General features: G+C 38.9%; 1 protein-coding gene across 1 annotated transcript in view; it reads right to left on the minus strand.

Moving 5' to 3' along the window:
* Positions 1 to 1,174: 1,174 nt before the first annotated feature.
* MOXD1 (monooxygenase DBH like 1) overlaps positions 1,175 to 22,880 on the minus strand; it is a 52,208-nt gene continuing 30,502 nt past the window's right edge. The window contains 8 exon segments of the mRNA XM_065056996.1: positions 1,175 to 1,663; positions 4,919 to 5,087; positions 8,666 to 8,808; positions 11,065 to 11,124; positions 13,868 to 14,059; positions 15,541 to 15,707; positions 18,978 to 19,080; positions 21,371 to 21,550. Coding sequence (XP_064913068.1) covers positions 1,499 to 1,663; positions 4,919 to 5,087; positions 8,666 to 8,808; positions 11,065 to 11,124; positions 13,868 to 14,059; positions 15,541 to 15,707; positions 18,978 to 19,080; positions 21,371 to 21,550 — 1,179 coding nt within the window. The 3' untranslated portion in view covers positions 1,175 to 1,498.

Consider the following 22,880-nt stretch of genomic DNA (forward strand, 5'->3'; position numbering starts at 1 on the left):
TGGCTACTCACAAAGGAGCCTTAGCAGCTTTGTGATGCTTGCCTTCTCAGTTCTCAAATATAGCAAAGACAGTTCCCAAATCTTCTCCTTTTTTTCCTTCTTATGTGATATGTATTTGCATCAGAACAGCCTGCTCTCCTTAAGAGGTTCAACTGCACAGACAGGTATAAATTGTTAACAGACAATGAACAAAAATGTTTAAAAAACAGTCTATCTCTGCTCAATCAGGTTCTTGATCTGCTCTGGACTCAGAACATTGCACATGAATGCTCAATGACATAACATGTATGTAACAAAGTCCAAATGTAGCTGAGTCTACAAAGATTAGTTGTAGTGCAGGTGTTTCAGCGGTCAGGGAAGAAACAACTTATTTTTATAGCCACACTCCAGTAAAGTTTATGCAGCACTGTGGAAAAATTATAGTTTACTGTAGCTGCAGTGTGGCTATAAAAATAACGGGGGTTTTGGATGTTTGAAATCCTTTTCTACCGTGTTACATAATTTCTTTGGGGAGCAACAAATTAGATATCTTTTGGGAATCTCTCCTGCCCAACACCATCTCAGTTAAAAAACAAAAAACAAACAAAACCAACTTGCAGATTTCCAAATAAATCAACAAATAAATAACAACTTGTACACAAAACACAAGAATAACCTCTTAATTGACAGTCTGGCCTACAGTGATGCTCGGCATGTGCTAACAATGGTTTCTGGTAGACTGGTACTCTGGTTCTCTGTGAGAACAGAGCCTGGTGTGAGATAGATCTTTATTGCTACTGCTATCCAGATCAAATCTAGTCAAGGTGTGCCCACCCCTTGCCAAAGCTTTACTCACTGTACGAATACCTTAAGACAAAAGAAATGCACTGCATTTCCAGGGACTGGGGAAAATAAAACCCTACCAAGACAAAGGACTGGTACAGGACTTGCTATGCGGAGAACTGGGGTTCATCCCTCTGACCCCCATAGCACCTGCTGCTCTCAGGAGCTGAGACGGTCTACAGTGTGTTGCTTCCAGAAATCTCCCTCAATTAATCCTACCTGTAGCTTTATGATACATGTCAGTCAGACATAGCCAAACACATGTTCTCAAGACTTGCCCATACAGCAATAACTTCATAAGCTGCAGATGTCAAGAACCAAGACAAAATAATACAGCACACACCAGATTAAATGTGGTTAACAAGTTGCTTTTAGTTTATTAATTTTGCCCATATACATAGTTGGTTTTGGAAACACCACGTGAAAGAGTCATGACAAAGTATAACAAAATGGTACTGGAAAACATTTCAATATGCAATGTGCCAGTGTACCTACTGTGTTTTATACATACTTTACATTGAAAACCAAAAACCCACAGTTTTCAGAGGAAGTTCATGTTTTATTTTGAACTGGCAAATTTAGTTTATTAATATGTAAAAAAATAAATCTACAACAGCAACAGTGCAAACACATCAGAAACTTGCATGGCATACAGAACACAAATGAATAAAAATTATTATACAAAGGGCCCAATGTTTCCTAGGGTATTGGCTGCGACATGTACAACAAACAACAGGGTGAAGAATAAACTGCAACATAAACAAGAAGATGAGCTACATATTACTGGTTCTGTCTTGTACGGTCTCTCTATTTCAGGGGGTAAAGCTGTCATGCCTTGGATCTGCAATTAAGATAATAAAAAATTATCAGAGTTTTGTCACATAAGATTAGAAATTTCTATTTTGCTCTCTAACTAGTTCACAGCTTGCATGAGAATCTATTGTTAGTTTTTACTGGGATTGTGACTTTTACTGTGGAGAAATCAAGCTCAGTAAAAATATTAATATATTGCACAACATATGATCAGCCAGCATGAACATCCGTTGTTCTCAGCTTGGAACAGCTGGACACATTGTCATCCTCTCCAGGAAAGCAAGGTTAGGCTTTTGTTGGTTGATTTGTACCACCTTATTTTGCTTTGTGGGATTGTCTGGTTGGTTTATTGTTTGTTTGTTTGCTTGTTTTGTGTGTGTGTTTTTTCCTTTTTTTTTTTTCCCCATTCTTCTGGCAGATAAAAATAGAGGGTTACAGGGTTATGATTCCATAGAGGTGTTAGATGCTGTTTGAACATATTTATTTGTACATAAAAAGCTTACAGTTGCCTGTACAAGGCAGCTAATTGTGCATACATTATTTCGTGGAATCACAGGATGCTTGCGGTTGGAAGGGATCTCTGGAGGGCATCGAGACTGAAAGCGCTGGGTCTGTTCAGCCTGGAGAAGGGAAGGCTAAGAGGGGATCAGACCCCTTTCAGTGATGCCCAACGGTAGGATAAGGAACAACGGGCACAGATAGGAGGTTCCATCTGAGTATGAGAAACTTCTTTACTTTGAGGGTGACAGAGCGCTGGAACAGGCTGCCCAGAGAGGCTGTGGACACATTCAAAACCCAGCTGCACACATTCCTGTGCGATCTGCTCTAGATGAACCTCCTTTAGCAGGTGTGTTGGACTAGATATCTACAGAGGTCCCTTCCAACCCCAACCATTCTGTGATTCTGTGGTCTGCTCCAATGTCCCTGCTCAAGCAAGGTCACCTACAGGATTGTAATATTAATACATGTTGAGCATTTTCACTTTTCCCTTAGAACTTAGTGCAATTGTTATGGTGTTGGACATATCTACCTGCCTGTCATGGTTTTGACATGAGATTAGAGAGCTTTGGGTACACTGGTTGGCTATGCTTTTCCTGAATGTATTCTCTACGTATTAAAGAAAATAATCTCTGCAAAAGGCAAGCTCCTGGGCATGAGTATCTTTGAAAGTTTGAATGACGACCTGCACAGCATATGCTTGCTTTGGGTTTTTTCCATGTTGCAGTTATCCTGCACTGCAGAAAAAATCTAAATATTGAATTAATATTGGCAAACACAACACAAAGCTAGAACTGACCAAAGCCCCATTGCTACAGAAGGATGAAGATATTTTCATCTCACTTCATTTGTTTCAGTTTTTTGTTGTTTTTTTTTTCTTGTAATAACTCACTGATTGTTTGACCATTCAGGCTAAATCTGTTCTTGATTTTGATGAGGATGGCCAATTTAACATAACATCACTAATAAGAGAAGGGAAGGAAAGAGTCCTAATTTTAGTTTTGATGAATATGCCCTAGTCATTTAAAATAGGAAACCATGATTAAAAAGAATTAAGCATTCCCAGTTCCAGTGACCTCACCCTTTGACAAAGTATTGTTCCTTCATCCTGTAAAATCAAGGTGAACAGCATTTTCCAGAAATCATACCACTAAAAATAAATAAAATAAAATAAAATAAAATAAAATAAAATAAAATAAAATAAAATAAAATAAAACAAAATAAAATAAGAAGCGTATCCTTTCTTGGTAGAATTTCTCTGTGCTTTTCATCATCTTAACTTGTCCTCTGACAAATAATCAGTGAAAGAGTGGCTGCGCAGCTGCTACTGGCCAGCAGTTGCAAACAACAAGAAGGTGAACCAAAACTGGTGAATAGCTGTATGTGCTGTCAATAACTACTTTTCACAGAAGGTCTGCAGTGGGACAAATATTAGAAAAAACAGAACCTTTTGATTGCTTATAGCACACAGTATTTCATTGACATTCTATGGGCAGAACAGTCTGATCGATGTTGGGAAGACCCAAGAACATCACAGCAGAAAGGGCGTTTTTGCCACCACCTGAAAGCACTGTGTGACCTGCTGCGAGGCAGTCAGGGCTGTTTTGCAGGTTGAGGACAATGAGGGACAATTTCACCAGTAGTATCTCGTATCAGCTCTATTAGGCTGGCCTAAAGTCACAGTAGGAGAAAAGCCAATACAATGAGCCAATCTCCCCTTCTGAACAGAAAAGCTCAAAAAAGTAAAATGGAATCTTGACTTTGGACTCTGTAAAGGAGTTCAAGGAACAACACATATTTTTCAGCACATCCTTAGGGATGATACTATATGCACTAGTAGTTATTTATAAACATATGTCAAAACTAAAGATGACAGCATTTCCCAGCAGTCCTGTTAAAATAGCAGTAGACATTTGCAATAAATAATAACTTATTGGGGAATTATTTTTTATCTTACAGTTATTTTCATCAAGAGAATTGGGGAAGGAAAGCTATAGAAGATAAAATCTTCCAAAGGTGCACAAAGGAAACGAACAATTTAAATATACTTTTTTTGGCCCGATACTATAGGCATCTCTAAGACACAAGACCAACAAAAAAAGTAAGAGATATTGGAAGACTACTCCTATAATTTTAGGTAGTCTAGACCAGGAGTGTTAAGCTCATTTTCACCGGGGGCCACATCAGCCTCGTGGTTGCCTTCAAAGGGCAAAAGTCTTAAAATCATATTTAGCCCTTTGAAGGCAACCGCGAGGCTGATGTGGCCCCCGCTGAAAATGAGCTTGACATTACTGGTCTAGATGCCTGAGTTAAGAAGTTAAATGCTTGAGGCTTCCTTATGCAGTCAATAAGCTTCCCCTTACAGAGTGACTCGGAGAAGAAACCTATTTAGGGATTTTGAATCACCTATTGCAAGACCCTGACATAAGTCTCTAACAGAGGCAGCCAAGTGAAAACAGCTTTCTAACTTAGTCACCTAATCTGGACCCATGGTTACTCTCTGACCAGTCCCAGGCACACTGAAAGACTCCATACTCCTATTACTGATCTCAGCTGCTAACCAAAGTTTCAAGTGTGCTATTCTTTTTAAATACTTCTAGAACTCAAGTTAGGTGAAAGCACTGATAAAATATTCTCATCCTTTGTTGCTGTATGTAAATGCAATATAGCCACCTAAACAGTCTGAAGATATAACCAGGTACTACATTGCGTCATGCACAATGAAGCACAGCAAACCACATTTGTTTCATGGTGTTGTTGCCTCCTTTTCAACACTTAGACTTACCGACCACTCTGCATTATCTGTTTTTGAACATCTCACGTTCACTGGTAGTTTAAGCACAAGTTCATTATATGAGAGACCCTCCGATATGGACCATTTGAATTTGTTCATTGCATCCATAAAAGACAGGTTTTTATATTGCTTAGGACTCTTGATAATGAAAGGCCAAGTCCTAAAGAAAAACAAATAAACAGATTTTTAAAAGTAAATAAATACCATCAGGTTGGAAGTGATGAGGAAAACTCAGAAAAACAAATGTACTATTAATACGTGTATTGTGCCTAACTCACATTGTCAGCTACGTTCCCTGCTACACAGAACTGATGCAGTTTTATTGATTTTAACAAACTTACAAAATTTTGTGAGCAGTTTAATACTTGCTGCCAGATGCTTTTAGAAATGAAGGAATTTAACTTAAAGAAAAAGAATTGCATTGTTGTGCTCCAATCTACAAAGTGAATACACAGGCAATATAAAACAGATCCTCTGTTGTAACTTCTCAGAAAAGCCCAAAACAAATCAAAAGCCATCCCGTCTACCAGGCTTGGCAGACAGTGTTGCAAAGAAACGTTTGCCATTAGAAAGCTGCTTCCAGATGGCTTTGCCAAGCTCTGGTCTTAACTCAGATAACAGGTAAAAACTCAGCCCAGCAGAGAAGTTGTTCTAACATGTGTTGGTTGGCAGCAGTGCCAAAAGATCAAAGGACAATAACTGGTATTGTGGACATTGTCTTTTGGCACATCCCTACATGCAGGCTGCAAGGGGAATTTTGGCCAGGGGTAGGATAGAGACCTGTTGTGCTGCTGTGAGAGATCTGACTATTTGCCCACGTGTGGGAATCCTCCCCATGAAAAACTGGGGCAAATCCCATTTTCCACCAGCCAAAGATGTGGAAAGCAAAGAAATGAGATTTCTTGTCTTTATTTAGGAAGGAAAACTCAAAAATAATAACAAAGGAAAAATAAAAGAAAAAAAAAGAAAGCTGAAGGAAACCTTTTCCATTTTTCTTGCTTTCTTCTTGCTTGACTCTATTGGGATGAATGGAAACAAAATGGTGAATGGCTCAAGTTTTTAAAAACAGAAAGTCTAATACAGCTAGTGGAAGAAAGAAAGTAGGTAAAACTTCAACTAAGTAAACTAATTAATACTTTGGTGGCAGCATGAATTATCTTTTCAAAGCACTTTAGACAGATCTGTGTTATCTTGCAGGAGGCTGTCTCCCACTTGCTTTGGGTAAAGTTCTGCCTATGCCCAGGTTCTGCTCTACTCAACATCTAGGCACAGGGAACATAATTTTAATCAAGCGCCTATTTTACACTGTTGTGGCCCAATCACTTTCATCTCAGGTCCTCATGATTTATACCACTGTCTGTGCCACCAGACTGAGGGAAAAACAGTTTTAAAGTGCGCCATGGTGCATTGATCCTGCTGCCAGTTTGCCTTCATGTGTAAGTCAAGAGAGACCATAGAGAAGTCAGTGAAGCAATTCCAGTGTGAGACTGACACAAGAGAGATGGATATCAGGTCACATATCCTTAGGCTGACAGAGTTTAATGAAACAAGAATTGCGGATTAGGTCATAAATACTAGAGGCATTAATAATCTCTTCTTCTAATTACTATTCCATTTGCAGCAGACAGTCTGCATACTTATTCTATTCAAAACATCTTTATTTCCCCAGGCCACATGCGCATTTTTTCCTTAAGTACAGTTATCATGAATGAACACTCAAGAGAGCATACATTTGTTAGAATATTTTCTTTCTAAGCTCAGAAAGACTTTTTTAGCTAGGACTAGTTTAGAAACTGTGTTCTCCCTGTATTAAAAGAGATTGTAAATAGACATAGTGTGGAAAATGAAGTAGCCTGATTGTATTGTGACTTTCTTTGAACTCTTCTGTGTTGGATATAAATTTCAGAACTTAATACCAGTAAGCCTGTACACCAAATGACTTTGAAACAAAAGTTTTATATTTTTTTTTAAGATAAAATATATAAGGAAAGAAAACTTTTTAAAAGTGTATGTCACTACACACTATTAGTCTACCAATTTTATTTTAAAAACTCACTATTACTTTGTTTAGTTCAACTAACAACGCAAATGCAATTCACCTTTCACCACTAATAGTGCATTCCACTTTCTATTGTTTGATTTTTTTTCTGCATTGTATTCATTGTGGGAACATTCCTCTTTAGACAATTCTCACTCTGTTTACAGTCACTTCCACTGCTGATCTGCTGTTGAGATGCTTTAATTTTAAGCACTGGAGGGAACACTTAAAACCTGAAATATGCTATTTATTGGGTTTTATATATTCACACACATTATCCTGTCTCATCTGGCTTCCTCTGAACTTCTACCAAAATTTAAATTTTATATGAGATTCTGGAAATTGCTCTTATTGAGCAATATCCTTGTGCAGGTCATCCCACTGACATTAAAGGGCAGAAAAGCCAGATCCAACAACACATTGGGAAACATTTTGTTCTTGCTGAGTACTCTCATGATGAAAGACAGCAAGACTTCCACTGACTTACTGAAGAAATTGTAACACCTTGTTTAAAATTCACCAGCCTCTGGTTTACCCGAGTGGCCAGATGCCAAGTGAATTGCATGGACCTTCATGGTGGTTATTATAGATCGTGAGTTGCCTAAATGGTAACAGCCCCAGCCCCCCATGATTCACAGAGAGGATATTTAATATTTGTGGAGCACTGAAGCAGACAGATCTTACAACAAAATGATATTACCCCTTTTGAGCTGATCAGCTGGTCAATATTCAGATTCTTGTGGGTTATTTTTATTAGGAAGAAAAAATAATGAATGAACTAGGATTTTTTCTTTCTGACATGGATTTATATCTGAAAAATGTGCAGTGTCCTGCTTCCCTGAACAGCAGGAGTCTAAGACTCAGGAGACAGTGTCTTTGCACAGAATTGCAAGCCCCTGCAGCCAGTAGTTCACCTAAATAGCTCTTTTCTTCCTCTTGGCTGGATTCCTACCACTGGTTCTGTGTTTTTCTCTCAACTTACCTTGCATACCATCCTCTGACTTGTTATTCTTCCAAAGCCTCCATCCTTTCATTTCTCTCTGTCATAGTAATTATCTACCATTTATCTTTTACTATGAACAATTTAATGTTCTCTCAATTTCCTTTCTAGCTTACAAATTCTTCCTCTTCTGTGCATTTTTGTCAGTGTCACCAAGACAGTGTTAAGTTCTATGTATGAGCAACGGTTCTACCGTCTGGTTGCACCTATTGACTTCAGCTGAATTACTCACAACAAATTTACCCAGGGTAATTTGATACCCATGCTCCCAAACTCCTTTTTCAGCATCATCTCTATATATGTGAAAAACTTATATGTTTTCATAAATTGACAGATTTGAAATATTGATATGACATTGATATATAGTCTTTTTACAGATGGTTGTGGTGGAAAAAAAACCTTCTGTGAGTAATATTATTTCTTTAACAGAAGAAACTGGTTTGGTTTGGTTTTGTTGTTTTGTTTGTTTGTTTGTTTGGGTTTTCGTTTCTGTTTTGTTTTGTTTTTTCTTAAAAAAAGGCAAAGTAATTTGGCAGGAGAAATAAGTAGCAGCACAGTATATTGATGAAAAAAGAAGCAGCATGGGTGACCCTGCAATGTGTTATACTATTAGAAAGAAATAATGGTCATATAAAAATGACTCTGGAATCCCACAGACAGAAACAAAGCTACTACACATATCCATAAACATATTACTTGCCTGACTGGTCTATAGATTTCCTTAACACCAATGAATTGGAGCTGTTCCATTATATCTGGAATACTTGCACATCGAGTGAGGTTGATTCTCGGGTAATAGAGCAGATATGACAAGCACATTTCATTCCTGGTGCTCAGACCACCCTGAAAATGGAATTTTTCTTTTAATCAAGATAGCATTGGAATCCCACAGACGAAAACACTGATTAGCATTTATATGCTAATGAAACGTGTATGAGGAGGCCCAATTAAACAGGTTTATTTTGCACATTAGATTATCAAGTAGTAAGCAGTTTTTATATAATTCATTACAAAATACTCCCAAGTAGCTCCCAAGCTTAAAAGATGTCAAAAAGAACAACTATCAATAAAATAAGTCTCCTATTATGTTGAAGAGTACTATCTGAGAAGTTCAGGTTTATTTTCAGCTGTTTCCAAAGTACTTATATCTACTGTGTTTCAGAAAAAAAGGGCTTCAAAATGGACCAGATACAGAAAAGTCTGGTAGGATAATTAGTCTGTGTAATAAGACATTAAATGAGCATTGTCTAGTAAAATGGAGGCTGGAACGGAATATGTATCTATATGAACTCTCCTTGTATGTGTATATGCAGATATAGAGTAAGAAAGAAAACAGTGATTTAAGTTAACAGATAATGCTTACTCAAGAACAAATGAGCACTAACTATAAAATAATTAGAGTAAGATTTTTAGCTACCTGTGGAAACAGACTCTTGAACAGTCTTCTATTGAGAGCCATGGGCAAAGGACTAATTTAAAATTAATGTTGATAAATATGGACAAGATTATGAGCTGCATGTTCCTAAATCCTGTGTGGGAACAGTTCCACAAAACTCACAGAACCACAGGAACAAGAACGGAGAAGACAAAATACAGAAACCAACAGCCAAGGGCTAGTGTGGTCACCACAATGGAAAATATGACAAAAACTCAAAAGCCTTCATTCTCACTCTTTTGCTTTTGTTTATATGCTTACATGCAAGCCATGATTCAGGGAGAGGTATCCCTGTGTTCTTTGGATGCTAGGACTAGGTCTTCCTTGCTGAACAGAAACCCCTCCAGTCCCACCTCCCACAGGTCTGGAGAAGAGGAGACTAAGATGAGACCTCATCGTGGTCTACAGCTTCCTCACAAGGGAAGGAAGTAGGGCAGGTGCCTAACTCTTCTCTTTAGCGACCAGTGACAGAACCTGAGGGAATGTCAGGAAGATGTGCCAGGGGAGGTTTATGTTGGACATTAGGAAAAAGGGTGGTAGAGGGTGGTAGAGCACTGGAACAGGCTCCCCAGGGAGGTGTCACAGACCGAAGCCTGACAATGTTAAAGAAGAGACTGGACAACACCCTCAGACACATGGTGTGAAGTGTGGGGTTGTCATACGCAGGGGCAGGAGTTGAACTCGATGATCCTTGTGGGTCCCTTCAAACTTGGGATATTCTATGATAGGTCTGGATTCAGCACCTTCTGAGGAACCTGGTGAAGGCCTGGTGCTGGCAGCTACCTCCCTCCCGTAAACATGGTGAGTCTGTCCTCACTCTCTGGTTTTGCAGCCAGCTGGCACAGTCCAGCTCATGTCCCAACAACCAAATTTGCTTCACCTCCAAAACCAAGTGGCCACATCACAATGGCCTGTACCTGGTCTCTGCCACCCTAAAAAGCTGCATCTGGGAGACTGTGCACTGCCACATGCTAAACCTTAGCCAGACCCCTTGAGCCTGAAGGAGATGCTCACCCCCTGGCCATGGGGCTGCGGCACAGTTGCTCCTTGTGCCTCAGCTGCAAGGGCATGAGGGTACTGAACAGGCTTCTCCTGCCCTGGGGGCAGCAACTGTCCAGGAGGGTCCCTGCTGCTGGGAAACCCATCACAAGAGAAAGGTAACTCACAGAGGCTGACTGTGCCCAGCCTCCTCCTCCCAGCCCAAATGACCTGCATTCTGCCTGCATTCTACATTAAGGCACATAAGTAAGCAGTCCCATCCTGGTCATGACATAAGCAAAAATCGATATGTAAGAACCAGCAACAGGAACTTTGGGGGAAAATGCCTAACAAGTTCATAAAAACAATTCATTAGAATATGCAGAATTTGAATGTTAATACATGTTATGAAGAAAGCATGCCTTACACTAGCAAAGTCTGATCTTCTAAGATCTTTTATGAGTTGGCTTATTTCTATAAAGTGGTAATTTGAGTGCCTTATGTAAGAGATCAGATTATGATAATAATAGTCCTGATTACTTTAAAACTTTAGAATCTATGAAGGGAAAGATAAGACATAATTACATGCACACAAGCATTAGCAAGTAAGCATAGCATTTATGAAAAAGGTTTTAGTCCTCAATATTATCTATGTACGTATTTTGACCCATTAAGACTTTTCTTACCCATGTCATGCGAACTCGGTCCACAGTACTGTAGTGACATTCTGTGATTAAATTATCCCCCTGAAACACAAGATTTAGGAAGTTGACAAGTATAAAGTTTATCAACACCAGCTTCAGGTAAGCACAGCTGACAGCAAGCACTTGAGAAATAAAGACCAGAGCAGTGAATACAACTTTTTGAAAGAGCAAAGTATTAGGTAATTGGTGTAGGCTAAAGCCTTGGCTCTTATCATTCATGTTATCCCAGATCTTCAGGAATGCCCCATGGATTTAAAAGGGGTCTTAGTAAGAGTCTGGTCTGTTTGTTTAAGATAGCAGTGGAGGTGCCCAGTTATAATCCTGTCTTCAGGAAAATTATATATGTAGGTGCTGCATACACATGATAGTAGCTCCAAAACTCATCCAGTGCTACTTTGGATAGCTTTCTTCAGGCTATTTTATCTTGCCAACTTCAACAGAACTACTTGCCAAATGAGGAAAAGGAGGTTTTCCACATCACAATAACAACTATTTATCTGCCAAGCCTGGGAGTAGAGGAGTGGCAGGCAAAGACTTAACTACATTGACAGATATGTATGGGAAAGGCTAAATACTTACATTCTCAAGTACATACAAGTAACATTTTGCTGTCTTGACAAACTGATCTACAGTTTGGTAGTAACTTTATTCCCAGTACCTGATCAAATACAAATCTCAAAATCACCATGATAATCAAGTGGAAGTTTAAAATATTTAAGAGTATAGCCAGACATCAAAATTCTGGTATTATTGGGCAACTTCATATCACAAGGATGACAGAGGTTCATTTTTTTTATATCGTCCTCTTCCCTTATCACCCACTGTATTAATCTTCCCTGAAAAAAAAACAGATCACCCTTCAAACATGGAGAATTTCTCCTTCCCTGCAGGCTGTCTCATTGCCAGATCAGTGCTAGTGCTAATTATGCTCTGGGCTGCTGGAAGAAGGTGCGTCAGCCTCATGTCGGCCAAGTGGAGACAGAGCCTTCTGAAGCAGGGAGTACTGGCACAGCTTCGCTGTTCCCAGCAGGAATATGCTGGTTCCTACCAGAGAGGTCTCTGGTTTACAGACTGGATAACATTCACTAAAAACATTCCTTCTGCGAGATTACATCTTTTGCTTCCAAATTCAGAAGAGAGTTCTAGTACATGAAGAAAACAAACAACCTGGACTGCACGAACCGAAAGAAGGATTCACCCTTGGAAGAGCTGGCAGAAGGAAACAATAACAAGAACTTCTATAAAAATTTTTAATCCTATTACGTAACTGATTAGAATGTAGTCTGAATTGCACCAGAATGATGTATGTAAAGTTGTACTGTTTTGTTTAAGATTAAACCAACAAAACACAAGAAAAAGGCTCACTTTAGAGAAAGAATTCCAGCTTCTACCTGAGCTGTCTTTTTTTTAAGTTGCTGATACTATCAAATACGTCTTTTAGATTTTCTCCTGTCTACTCCCTTTTGTTCTTGAATTTTAAGAGGCCTTTCTCTATAATCTGCATGGATTTTCCTAAAAATATTACAGGCTTTCTCTGCCAACCTGTCATCTTCTGCCAGCCCTCTTCCTAAACCCTTCAACACTTCTTTCCTGGAGGAGGTAACACCAGTTTGTCTTTGAAGTCCCTGTGGAGTACAAGGAGTTGGACTTCAAAGAGTAAATGCTATACCTGAAAGTCCATGTTTTGCTTTAGAAATTAAATTAGAAATCTAGCATTTTCACTTCTTGTCTCTAAAGGACAAATATGAAAGTATCCTGGCCTGGGCGAAGAGACATAAGAAAGGAAGGGACTTGAAGAGAAGCCTGGAAGTTTAAAACATCGGGCTCCTGATGATACTTGAAGTTCAGTCATTACACTGATCTTTTCAGCTCCCTTTTCCTTACTGGCTGTAATCATAAACAAAATCCAGTTGTTTGATACTTTGCATCTGATCAGTTCCATTAAGTAACTGGCTTGTTCATATGCATCAGGACAAGCACATCTCCAGCTGTGGCATTAAACTTTCTGTCCTCAGGCCAAAGCTTCAAAAATAGATGTTGGCTGGAACTAACAAAGCTTGAGTGAATAATTTTTAAATGAGTCACTCATCCAAAAAAAATACAGACTCTGTTCATGCAATACCTATGGATAGCTATAGTTTTATAATATAATTGCAGTTGGGATTTTTATAAAAGATGATATATCACATTATTCTCACAAGCATAGCAGATAGACATAAAATTGCATTTCTTCTTCTGAAGGATTTTGTTTACTTGGTGAAACCTCATGTGAAACATGAGCATGGAGTTTTCCTCCCAACAACGAATAAAAATCAGAAACAATCAGAAGGCTTGGCTGATTTATAGATGTGTTTGCAAGGCTGGATACTTGCTCTGTGCAAATACTCATGATGTGCTACTTGGTTCCAACAGATTCATAAAGCCACACCATTCTGTTTCTATTCTTCAGCTGGCTGGATGAACAAAGATGGCACAACCAGTCACATGTGTGATTTTATGATCTGCTTTGTTCAAACATTTATAACAGTAAAGTTCAAATCAAGCAATTGCAGGCATCAAACATGCCTAAAGGATAGCTTGAATTAATTGGCCAGGCTAGTTCTGTAGTGAACCGGGTGGACACTCCTGAGACACTGCGACTTTAATGCATTAGCTACTCTGAGTTAAGTAGAAAAATGAACAAAAGATTTAAGAAATTCTGTAGTAAAATTAATCCTAAATGTGAGTAAATGTTAGGCACACAATGTCTTAAATGCTTTAAGGGAAAGAATTAAGAGTGTCATACTGGCAAGATGGTTCTTTCTTCTTTCAGATACTGAAACTCCTGGAAGTTGAAGTCAAACTCATCGTCATAAGCAAGAAGTTTCTGCTCCTCGCCATTGTGGAAGTGACGCATCCTGATAGCTCTGCCAGCAAGATGAGCATGAAGAAGGACCGCAAACACATGAATCCCAGCAGGTCTCTCAGCACCTAGAGCCTGGCCAGGGGAAAGCAACACCATCAGTGTGCTCACAAGTAATATAACTTAATGTAATGCAATGTAATGTAATGCAATGTGCAAACAGAGTGAAAATACATCAACAAATGCATTTTGCATCCCCTCAGTTTACAGCAAAAATGTGGTCTGGAGCAAAAACAAATCTATATGTGTAATTAAGGTTTTATATACCAAAAAAAGCTAGGGCTTTTTCTGTGCTGTGGTTTTTTTTCAAAGTAAAAATGTGGTTTGACTTTTAATGCACACAGTTTTTAAAAGAACAGCTGGACAGCCAGTAATTCTCAATAGATTAAGACTTTGAAGGTTATTATACTAAAACCTCCAAGTTATTTTACTGCTATTGGCCAACACTGCTGAATGTGGATGTTCATTGTGAAAAAGAATTCTGTGAGTTATGAATGACATTACGATTAATATAGTGCCAAATGAAGCACTTTAAATTAAGAGGTTGTAATTACAATATGCTCTATTTCCCATCTTCAAGTCAACTGGTAGTGAAATACTGTAGGTCTACGTCTGAAGCTTTTTTCCAGGTCAAAAGCATTTTAGAATGAAATTTTCCAAATTGACACAAATCTGACATCACTCTCATTCCAGCTGAGATCTACAGATCTGAACTTCTGAACTTGTGGTATGCTAAACTTTGATTCTTGTTCGGAGCCCAAACTAGAAATAAACTGCTATCGCAATACCTTTCAAGTACAGCCTTAAGGTCAAAACCTCATTATAATAGAATACTCAAGTGTTTTTAGGCTGAAATATGACAGTATGCAGCATTGAACACCACCACCACCAAACTTAAATTCCATATCTAATTTACCGTTTACTCCAAACCACATCATAAAAAACAGACATTGATTCAACCTTTCTTTAAAAGTGACAAAGCACATGAGAATCTCCCATAATATCTTAATCACAGATTTTAGACAATGCAAGCATTACCTGTAGAGATATTTAAATTATTGTAATGAAACCAAGGGTTTAAGGAATACCTAGTTTTGTACTTTGAGCCGTACAACAAAACCTGTTCAGGACTTTAGTTTCTGCGATTGGTCTAAGAATACTTTTCAGCCTTTCACTTCACTATTAGGAGACTTTTGCATGTGCACAGATCTTAATTAGTCTCTCTCAACATTTTTTCTGGGCTAGCTATTCCATACTACCAATAGTTTTTCCATGGAAAACAATGTATGCTTATAAATTGAACACATAATTAAATCATTACAAGCATTCTGTCAGCCAGTATTACTCATATCAGTAAAACAGCCTGAATCCTGCGCACCCCAAATACCCAGATCAAAAAGACTCAAAAAGACTGCAAGCATTCTGGAGGGCAGCATGTAGCAGATGCCTTTTCTCACATCTTTAACCAGTAAATATCAATCTCCTCAAGAAGTTAAAGAGGTTGTCCAAAACTATTTTGAAGATTGAAAACCAATGGATTCAGGCAGGAGACATACCTCTTCCAGACATTCCAGTGTGCAGTGACCCTCTGACACAAATTCAGGCATGCCTGGTGGGATATTGTGGAAAAGGCTGACCCAAAGACCGGCTTCAATAACCCCAGCATCATATTTCCTTAAAACCGGAGTATAAATTAGCCTCAGACCAGAGTTATCTATCAAACCTGCAACAAAAGAACACAGTCAGTCATGACTGTGAGTCAGTACTTTAAAAGAAAAAAAAAAAACAACATCCAATTGTTTCACATTTTTCAAGGCTTGTCCTAAGTTTCTTATTGAGGAAATCAACCTCAATAAACCGGAAATCAGTCAAACCATATTCAGGAAGCAATAAACAGAGGCAGCCCACAGGAGGGTTGTTAAATGTGATGTTTTGATATATGCAGTGTTGAGATATGAATGAAAAATACGTGCTGCTTGTAGCACCTGTGTCCCTTCCGCTAAGTTACCCAGCAGGGACCTGAGAGAAAAGAAGGCAGAGCAAATAATACAAGGACATAATAAGTCCTCAAAAGGTGCCATGTATGATTTTCAAATAAAATATTTAAAGGGGAGTTTAAAGTTGTTGTGAGGTTTTTGTTTTTTTTTTCTTTAAAATTTTCAAGCTGTGTATTGTCTTCTACTTGTGAATTTATCTATTTCTTCAAGTTGAGCCCTAGCACTAATTACATTTTTTCTTAGTTTTGGATTGCCTGTCACATTACAGGATACCTTAGGTGACCAAATCACCCCTTTTGCAATCTCTCCAATTAAGACAGCATCAACTAAATGTGAAAATTTGCTTCCTAAATCCCAAAGTCAAAGATAATGCCAGCACTTTGAGTAAAGTAGACAAGAGAACTACACACAATTTTAATGCTGCACTCACTCAAGGACTTCTTTCATTTTAAATGTAGTTTCAGGAACCAAATCCTGATATAAAAACACTGAGATTTTCAAGAGCCAAAATTATATTAATCTATTTAATCCATTCAAATATTTAGTCATATACATTTGTTTGTGTATCTACTCATAATTTATGTTGCTTCTATCATCTAACTCCTTATAATTATTTCTCTTGCATTAGCCATTTTGTTAGGAAAGATTCAAGCTAAAAACAAAGATTAATATGTGTTGCACAAGCTCTACATTGTTACCTCATTTCTTCTTTGTTGTCACTTTTCAAATTTCAGCTTTGAAAATGAAAAATGCAAAAAACCTACTAAGTATCTCAGAGAAGGTAAGAGGCTCCCTAGTGACCAATATTGGTCTTCTAAAAACATAACAGACGTAGCAATGCTTGAAACCAAATTTTACATCAACATGAAATCAGCAGGCTATTTTGAGATAGGCAAATGACAAAGGGGCAGAGCAGGGACTAAATTACCCAGTCACTAAAATACCTAAGCCAGAGTAGTATATAATTATTAAGGATCAAGAGCTATGAACTATGCATAACCAATTAAGAGTGACGATCAACTATGCTACATTGTACGCCATGTATTTTGTCAGGGAGGAGAGAAACATGACCTGGATTAGAGACACCTCACTTCGCCTGTGCTGTCTGAATTTTCCCAAGTCTTTTGTAAGACCCTGCATTCACTTGGGACTGTCCCAAAAAAGGCAAAATTTTCCCCATTACTTAATAAGAAAACAAAATACTATTGACTCCCAGCTTTTGTATCTGCCACTTGAACTAAAACAACAGTATTATGCAGCACAGTCTATTAAAATAGTTAGTTTAGGGACACAACCAATTCAGAAATGTTTTTTCTGCATGCGACTTCTTGGGCTTTCAGGTAACATTTGATGCAAAAGCACATAACACCAAGGATGCAAGTGAAGTTTACTGTATCCCATGCACATGTGCATGCTGAAGGGCAAGAATCTGTCATTAAACAGAACAATTTTGGGACAGTTCATCTACAACAACACAAAGAGGGGGAATAACAGTAAGACAGAACACCATAACTCACAAGATTTTATTTAAATACATGGGAGTGTAAAAAAAGGTCAGTACACTGTGCTGCACTGGATTTTACTTCATTCACTTATAGCAATCACCAGAATAATATAGTAGCTCACTAAACTTTTCTTTCAGAAAAACAGAATATCTTTCCAAAAATCAACTTCAAAGTTCCTTAGATTTTCTGGGGCTCCCTGGTTTCTTCCTTTTCCTTCTTGTAAACATAAATGAATTTTAGAAAGAAGATTAAAAGACACCTTTATAAAATAAAAGCTAGTCTTTTAAGATAAACTGCTTTTACCCGGTGGAAGGCCTAGCAATCTGAGTCTATATTTCTCCTTTAGTAACTGCCCACAGTTCAGGTAGTTATCTCAAAAAATACTAAAAAAAAAATAATAAAAATTAATAAAAGGTCCTTTCCCTGTGTTGTTGGCTCATAATCTGAGTGCTGTGCTGCTTGCTCTCAGTCTGACTGGATTTCCCAGCAACAGGAAAGGATAATGTGAAGAATGTAGTGGTAAAAGGAGATGTATTCACCTGTTGCACAATTCTTTGTATATCTGAATCAATACAACCCCAGGTTCCAGTATAGGTTGGGAAATTACATGTTAGAGAGCAGTGTAGGGGAAAGGGACCTGGGTGTCCTGGTGGACAAGAGGATGACCATGAGCCAGCACTGTGCCCTTGTGGCCAGGAAGGCCAATGGCATCCTGGGGTGTATTAGAAGGGGGGTGGTTAGTAGATCGAGAGAGGTCCTCCTTCCCCTCTACTCCGCCCTGGTGAGACCCCATCTAGAATATTGTGTCCAGTTCTGGGCCCCTCAGTTCAAGAAGGACAGGGAACTGCTGGAGAGGGTCCAGCGTAGGGCAATGAAGATGATTAAGGGAGTGGAGCACCTCCCTTATGAAGAAAGGCTGAGGGAGCTGGGTCTCTTTAGTTTGGAGGAGACTAAGGGGGGACCTTATTAATGTTTATAAATATATAAAGGGTGAGCGCCATGAGGATGGAGCCAGGCTCTTCTCGGTGGCAAACAATGATAGGACAAGGGGTGATGGGATTAAGCTGGAACACAAGAGGTTCCACTTAATTTTGAGAAAAAACTTCTTCTCAGAGAGGGTGACAAAGCACTGGAACAGGCTGCCCAGGGGGGTTGTGGAGTCTCCTTCTCTGGAGACATTCAAAACCCACCTGGACATGTTCCTGTGCGACCTCACTTAGGCGTTCTTGCTCCAGCAGGGGGATTGGACTAGATGATCTTTTGAGGTCCCTTCCAATCCCAAACATACTGTGATACTGTGTGAATCTTGCACTGACTTCAAGTTAAGCTTTTGAGTGCAGTGAGAAAAACATTGGGAATCAGGAACTATTGAGCAGTGAAAAATAAGCCTCAGCTTTGTATTTGCTCTGTTTGCCGTGCAATGCAATGAGAAACACTTGTCTCTAGTACATTTCCAATCTTGCATGGTTTAAAGAGTGTGAGGAAACAAACCTTCTGTGTATGATGGATTGTCATAATGAACCTCCATAAGAACGAACTGAGGGTCAGCTGCTGTGCCAATGGATAACCCGACGTGAGGAGGGTATGTGAAGCCCTGCAAAACAGCACATGCATACAGAATTAAGGTTTCTTTGCCATGGTTGAGTTAATTTCTTTTTATAAATACACTTTTGTTTTTTTTCAATTATACAATCATATTAATAGTAAAATCTACAAAGATAACTTCTTTTAAAACTTTATGAACATGGCATTGTGGCATAATGTATTTGTTATATTCTGAATGCACTAAATAACTATGTCAACATAAAATAGCAGATCCTATGCTTGCTAGAGGATAAAGCCCTGGGCAAACTGGCCTGGCCTCACCACAGACCCTGCCTTCAGCAGGAGGCTAACTAGAGACTTCCGGAGGTCTCTTCCAACCTGCGCTGTCCTGTGATCTTATGATTACTTATACTGTATTTATTGCTTGAGCAGAAGAGGAAAATTCCATCTTAAATGTATAAACATTGCATCAACAAGCAGTTAGCCTGACAATAAAGCCCTTATGAAAAAGTGAATCTACATTTTATACCTTCCCTTTTTCTAAAAGCAGTAATTTCCAGGGAACACTGAGGTTGAATGCTAATTGCTAATCTAATTGATTGATTTTCCTGCACAAATCACTGCACCCTAACCAAAATTACTTGAACTATAAAAATTATCTTCCTGGCTACATTTACGTGAGCAAGCCATGTAGTGTGAAATAAATAGCTCTACACAGGGCAACAGCATGTGCTGGACCCACTGTCCCCAAACGATGTTCCTTTACTCAAGCCATGGTCAGACCCATGCACTTGAACCCCATTTATGGCTGAGAGGTGCTGAGTTCACCCCTTCACATTCAGTTTCACTTCATCCCAAAGGGGGCTGTGCAAGTTCTCAAACCACTTGTGATGATAAACAGAGCTTGGTAAGTGGGGATAACCTGAAGATTTACTTCAAAAGCTCACTCCTGATTCAAACAAAAATTCCAGTATCTACTGAGTGAACTCATTTACCAGGAGTTAATTTGCGTCATTTTATAGCATATAGCTAATATTTTAACATGCAATTTGAGATTAAAAATTCTGAAATGTGCAATTTGAGATCCAGACTTTCTGATGCTTGATGGACATTAATGAATTAATCATAATACATAGTAATAAGTATCACCCCATTCTACAAAAAGGTAAACTGAAGTAAGTGAAGTGAGAACTCCAGTAAACCTGAATGTAACTCAGATCTGCCAGATTCCTCTCTACAGATCTTTAACAACAGGATCATCTTTGCAAAAGCCTCCATGCTGCTTGACACATGATAACCTATTTATATGAGTTTTTTATTTCACTTAGATTAAGACAGTTGAAAGTATAAATACTAGGTCAGAGCATAGCTGAGGGCAAAAATGCACAAAGCATACATCAGGGATAATGCTCACAGGGGATTAAACTTATTTTGATGGGTCCATGTAGCAGCTCTGGCATCCTCACACTGCAACACTTGAAGAAGGTTTTGAGCTGCAGCCTGGCAAACTAAGGCTCTGGAAATTATCATCATCCCAGTCCCTCTCTGTGCTTGCACCGTGGTTTATGTAGGCACTCAGTGAATCGAGGGGGTAAAGAAGGGGTGGGATTCTTTTGGCAGTAATGCTGCCTTATGTCAGCTGAAAGCATCAACTGGAGCCTAAATTAACATGTGAAATAAGCTGAAAACACAGCCTGGGGCCAACACAGCATCAGAAACCATGTTTTCTGCAGATATGCTGTATTGCTGTGAGCAAAGTGATCCATGTGCTGGCTCTGTGGTGTCACAGGATCACTCCTGCATTGAAATTATGTCTCTTTGGGCTGGGTAGGAAACTTCAGAACCATATGCCTGAATGGGGCAACACTGTAACCATACTCTGGTGAGGCAGAAAATGAATTAAGTCTATGTCTAACTTCATTTGGAAAATCTTGCCTCCATGTCTATTATGCAGTCACCTACAGAGACTTGGGTTTTTTTCTGTCATTCTCCACAGGTAACAGATACTGGTCATTGCTGTATTTCCATATTAGACAGGACAAGCTGATATGGTGACAGACTTCCATGCTCACAAGTCATCTTTCTTTCCCTGAGGCATCAACTCTTCTATACTATTTTCATTACTTCGAGCTTGTCACTCAAGGTGTTCATTGTGTTTCATACTTCAGAGGCAAACAGGAAGTTGAGGACTTACTGGTGAGGCATTTAGGAATTGTGACTGTATACCCTTAAAAACAGACAGATAAATAATCACGAATATACTAGGAAGAAACTTCATTACGATGTACACCTTCCTAAAGCCCCATTGACGAACCACGCTAGACAGCCATTCATCCTACCTCTCCTCCAATGGCCCAAGCGAAAATGACCGTCTCACACGTAAGAAAAGAGTCTGGCATGTTGGGGTGGTAGCACTCGTGCCCGTAGTCCAGCACACTGTCATTCAAATTGCTGCTGCACTGGTAGAGCAGGATATGGTGTACCAGATTCTCATGGCCTTTCTGGATCAATGGCTCAACCTGTCAATGTTAAAATGAAAAAGAAAAAGAAAGTAAACACACTCCAAGTGTGACTATTTCAATGCAGGTATGCGGACAGGACTAAAAATTATATGGTGCATTTAAAATAAAAGAGGACATTTGACATTAGTTTGTAGTTAGGTTGAGATGTTACTTCAGCACTCTGCAACCCCAAGCATTAAAAACTTCATTGCTCAAGTGAATCTACACAGGACAGGAAGAAAATTCTGTGTCTCGATGAAACCTCTTGCTCTCTCTTCTCCCACTCCAGTCTTGCACTGTCACTTGTCTCCCTGTACAATCTTGTTTAGCCACACACCACCATGACGAGATTATAAACCAGCTAAAAGTCTGTTCAGCTAAACCAGCTTGGTATCTGAACTACTCAGTACTTTTCATCCCTGTTTCTGCCTCTTTTGTACTATTTCAAACTAGAGCTGCCCATAGATTCTGTACCTATAGTGTGAGCCTGGAGGTATACCCCACATTCCTCAGCAGCTGAAGACGGCCTTTCAAATTTTTTTGACATCTACAAGAAATTAGAATTATTTTACAATCCATTCAGTTGTAAAGACTTTATTAACATGAAGTCATTCTTGAGAGGTCGGGTGCTCCAGACTGTTTATGGCAGTGATGAGCCAGAGGGCTCTCCGGGGTGCCTGGGTGCCCCTAGTATAATGTGACCACCGAACTTCAGAGTAGGCTGAAATGATTTCATTCCTATATGACAATGTTCACTCTCTATTTGGATGGGTGATGTTAAATCATCTCTGTCAGAGATGACATCCCTGGGGCAAACATGAATACTTCTGAAAAAAATTATTTTGCATTTCAGAAAGACCATATTCCACAAAATATCAGCATTTAGGAAACAGTATTAAAATGAAAGGAGTATTTCCCTTCTTTTTCCTTTCCAAGATTGCATCTCATTCTATCATATCTACCTTCAAGTTGAATAAGACAGACATTAATGTTTTCACAAGAAAAGTAAAGCTTTGGCAATGCAACTCTTAAAATGTAGGGTGGTGCCATGCAGTATTGCCTTCTAATATTAGGAAAGAAAAGGTATTTTAAACAGGCAGAAAATGTATGTACATCCTAACTTTGCATCCATTTGTTTTGCAAGTACATGAACACCGGCTACCAGAGGACCAGAATAGGGTAAGCAAGGATAGTTTATTACCTTATTAAAATATTGCCAGCACAATACTGTTACCAGAAATGTATCTTTCTGCACTTTGTTCAATCCACTGAACGGATTGCAAAAGAGGAAGGGCAGGAAGAAACAACTAGAGTCTGTGCACATCAAGACCACCCTTGTTAATATGAA

Source organism: Columba livia, chromosome 3 (assembly GCF_036013475.1).
Source record: "Columba livia isolate bColLiv1 breed racing homer chromosome 3, bColLiv1.pat.W.v2, whole genome shotgun sequence".
NCBI classification, from domain to species: Eukaryota; Metazoa; Chordata; class Aves; order Columbiformes; family Columbidae; genus Columba; species Columba livia.